This window comes from Ipomoea triloba, chromosome 15, assembly GCF_003576645.1.
Source record: "Ipomoea triloba cultivar NCNSP0323 chromosome 15, ASM357664v1".
NCBI lineage: Eukaryota > Viridiplantae > Streptophyta > Magnoliopsida > Solanales > Convolvulaceae > Ipomoea > Ipomoea triloba.
In genome coordinates, this window is record NC_044930.1 from 4,161,029 (window position 1) to 4,165,632 (window position 4,604).

Consider the following 4,604-nt stretch of genomic DNA (forward strand, 5'->3'; position numbering starts at 1 on the left):
TAAAATTTGTCAACAATTTTTGTTGGTGGTTAGTGTTATTAACCACTTTAGAATGTTGATAAGGAATAACAACAAGCGTTTCTCAAGTTTTCAAAGCAGTTAGAAATATAATTTTCAATCATATTCAGATTTTGCGAACACATTTCCCTTGTTTATGATACATGAAAACTATCAAGGGGGAGTATTTTTGCATTTTAGAAACACTGATCCAATTGTGGGAACTCCATAAAAAGTTTTTGGATCATTTTTCTAATTTTAAAATTAAAAAAAAATGCATTTCTTCTCACGAAACAAGTAAATTAATATTTATGCATATTTACATAAAAATATTTGTAAATACACACAACTTCCCTTTCATAATAAAATACAATCGAAAATAAAATAAATAATTTTCGCACTTTTCAACCACAACTTCCCTCTTTTAGGCTCCACAAAAATTAAAACCCATTTTCTCTTCTTCCAACTTCCACACAAAATCATATCTTGTGGTACGAGGAGCCAACAAGATAGATTCATAGATTGCAATGAGAGTTTAATTTGGTCAAAGAGAAGAACAGTAAAAACCTCCGTGGTTGCTTCCACAACCACTGGCAGTCTGCCCTTTTTAAAGTCGTCCTTTCATTTCTTGTTTTTTTTTTTTTCTTTAAAAAAATAAAAATAAAAAATAAATTAAAATGTGAAGCTTTGAAAAGATGTTGGCAGGCACGTCTGACATAAGACCTACCACTGATGTGACCTTCTTCCAAATGCCACAATCCCTCTTTTCTACTTTGCTATAATATTTATTTATTTATACTATTTTTGATGATAATTGAGAATATATATTTCAACCAATTTTATTTTGGAAATCGGATAGCCTTTCACGTGTTGTTGGACTCATCTCAATCTTGAGGACCATAGTGCACTATGCCCCACACCATGCTTTTATTTTGGATTTATTAGTTTATTTTTGTGAGAGAAAGAAATTGTTTTGGATTTAGTTTACTTTTGTGAGAGAAAGAAATGAGTGTTCAATTGCCCAAAATAGCTTGGTTTCCCCTTCAAAAGCTTTGCAAGATTTGTTATAAGTGGAATATATAATTTCAAATTCATAATTTTTCTTTATTAAACGTAGTACTCTGCAAACGTTCAAGAATTTCTTGACATTTATAATTATGCCTTTAAGGGCACCTCTTTCCATGGATTAAGGTTATGATGGGATTTGTTAAGTGATACTTGATTTGTAACTATACCAAATTAATTAGGTAAGTGTACATATTGTTCATGAGTGTATATATATATATATATATATATATATATATATATATATATATATATATATATATATATATATATATAAAAGGTCAAGTAACAAGTATTACATTTTTACATCGTACAAAGATTACGATTATCATTACTAGTTATTAAGATGTATTTTATTATCTAGTTGTAAATATATGACGATCAATCAATTAAGTAATTAAAATAAAATGTCAATCAACAACCAAGACAAGCAAAGATATGATAATCTAAAACAAAATTAAAGCTATAATTTCCGATGACTTGATGTAGTATGATATCGAGTGTATGTGTCTACAATGTCATCAGGAGATTGGAAGATATGCCATGCAATATGCAATAACTAGCAACTAGTCAACAGCCTTAAGAAATTAACAATAAGCTAATCACTAACATTCAATACATAACAAACACATATTAAAGAGAAATATACACAAAATAAATGAAATATGACTCAAATTAGGAGCACCATCTACTAGATATAAACAAACAGTGGTGAGTCCAGAAATAATGTTGTCTTACATGGGGTTAAAAACGCAATAAAAAATATTAATCATAATATATAAAATTGTTGAAATAAAATGCATATCATCTCTATTAATATAGTATTCATATGATATTGAAGAAATTCTTCTCTAGTATAAATTCTTAATTAATACAAGTTTCAAGTATATATATTTAGGAACTTAAATTTAAACCTAATATAACCTAAAAACATGAAGGGGGATGAAAAAAAAAAAGTAGGGTTTGTCTAGAGTCAAAACTCAAAATCAATAGATATTATTGAGACTATTAATAACATATTTGGTTCAAGTAGAGTTATTATATAATATAACAAATCAAGTACTTTGCATACAATTTCAATATGCTAAATTCACTTATCATAATTAATGAAATAGTAAATAATTCATTACAATTTAAATAGATTGAAAATCTTGACATTCCATTTAATTATTTGGTTAATGGGTCGTTGTTGGCAAAATTACCCATATAAGTAAAAAGTGTACAAGACTAAAATATTGGTACAAATCTCTACTATACAAATCCAAAATTGAGAAGAAAATTTACACAATATTTTCCTGCCACATGCTAGGGTGAGAAAAATTTTCTTTAAAAAACAAAGAATAATTCCGCTACTACTATTGAATTCATATCCTTGAAACACTACTTCACTAGTAAAAAATAGTAACGAGTACAAGCATGTTACTAAGATTCTTCCCATGTTAGAAACATCAAATTAAACTCTGCAAATTTCTTTAACAAAGAATTGAAAATTGCCACTCAAAATCAGTTAAATTAATGAATTACCAATTCAATTAATGTGGAGAAGAACATCATGTTACGAGGTTGGTTCCGGCGTCCTCCTTGTCGGCGGCGGCGGCGGTTGTTTGAGTCAGCTCCTCAGCTCTCTTGGCCTGAAGTTTCCAGTCGGTTTGAAACAAAGTGAAAATCATTAGAACCAAACACGCCGCCTGCGCCGCCACGAGTCCCAACCAAAGCCCGCGAAAACCAATGTTGAGTTTGAACGCAAACACGGCGGCGCAAGGCAGCCCAACCAAGTAAAACGACGCCATATTTATCCTCACGCCGAGGTTGGGCCGCGCCGAGCCGGTGAGCGCGCCGCACGCCGCGGTCTGCGGCGAGTTCCCGACCTCGGCTAATCCCAAAAGCGGGAGCGCGATTTGGATTAAACCCAAAACTTGCGGGTCAGTCGTATACAGTCTCCCCAAAACAGACCGCAAAGCCACGCTCAGCCCGAACGCCAAAAGCCCGACCCCTAACGCGATGCAAAACCCCGCGGTCGCCGCCGACCGGGCCTGCTCGGGCTGCCCCGCGCCCAACCCGTGCCCGACCCGCTGCGAAATACTCAAACTTAACGAAAACGGGAAAACGTAAATGGTCCCCGTGGTTTGTATCAAAATCCCCATGGCCGCTACACACGAATCCGGGTTATCCAGTAACCCGCTCAAGAACAGGATAATCTCGTACCACCACCACTCCAAACAAACGGAGAACAAACTCGGAACCGCTAAACTCATCAACGGCTTCCACCCTTGTGCCACGGAGGCCAAACTGGCCCCCACCCAAGGCTTAATCACCACTTTACTCACCACAAGATAAATCAACAGCCCAGTATTCACATTCAACGCGTACAAAACCGATGACAAAGCAATCCCTTTCACCCTCAAATTCAAATACGTGACCAAAAAATACGTGATCGGAAGGTGCAAAACGGTGGCGCAAGTCGCCACCAACGTCGCCGGAGAATTCAACCCCTGAGTCCTCAAAAACGCCCGGAGAGGATTCAGGTGAGCGTTAGCCAACAACTCCGGGATACAAAACACCAAATACCCTTTCGCTACCTTCGAAATCACACGGTCTTGTCCTAACCTTATAAACAGCGGTTCAACGTTAAGCCATAGGAGAATTATGGGAACGGAAACGGATAATAGGAGAAGGAACATTTTAATGTATGTTTGGCTGAGGAGAGGGAATCTCTTGGCTCCGTAAGCTTGGCAACAAATGGGCTCCATTCCCATACATAGGCCTTTCATGACGGAGTAGCCTGTCACGTTGGCAAACCCAATTGCCAGGGAACCACCTGCGAGCTCGGTTTTTCCCATGTGGCCCAAGAACAGCATGGAGATTATGTTCTTTGAGAACAACAATAATGTTGTCAGGGCCACCGGGCATGCAATCTTTGCTAGAGGGATTGCCTCTCCACATATCTGCATTTGCAATATTTAACAAATTAATAATATAAATGGTTTTGAAATAAGTCAATTGTTACACTATGGACCTTGCAATTCAAAAATTATGTGATGTAGTTAATATTTTTTTTTATCTGTCTTAAATAAATTGAAAGTACATCACATGTTAATTAAAAACACATAACATGGTAACTACAGACGCACATTATATATTCTGTGTTTGTAGTTATTATGTTACATGTTGGTAGTTAACATGTTATATGTCTTTAATTCATTTAACTTACAAGCATATAAATGATAAAATACAGGTACCAAATATGTCAACTACTGCAAACACATTAAAAATTATTTTGAATTAGAATCCACAATACAAGGTAGACTAATATGTTATAATTTGTCGGACACAAATTAAAAGAAGTGTGTGTTCGTGCGTGTATGTAACACATATTGACACACGTGCGGACATGCATATATTATTGGTGCCAAACTAGCTAGGGACCAGTTTTAATTACACCCAAATATGTGGTGGGTACCACCCCTTCTTGTTCAATTTATTTATTTTTATTAATTAGTACATAATAGAGCAATGCAGTTGAATTTAAAACTTCTTACCTA

The 4,604-nt window shown here is 35.3% G+C and overlaps 1 protein-coding gene across 1 annotated transcript; it reads right to left on the bottom strand.

Annotated features, from left to right (window-relative positions):
- Nucleotides 1-2,200: 2,200 nt before the first annotated feature.
- Nucleotides 2,201-4,016, bottom strand: LOC116007314 (protein DETOXIFICATION 53). The gene has a single exon (XM_031247960.1). The coding sequence runs from the start codon at nt 4,011-4,013 to the stop codon at nt 2,613-2,615; it is 1,401 nt and encodes a 466-aa protein (XP_031103820.1). The 5' UTR covers nt 4,014-4,016; the 3' UTR covers nt 2,201-2,612.
- Nucleotides 4,017-4,604: the final 588 nt, after the last annotated feature.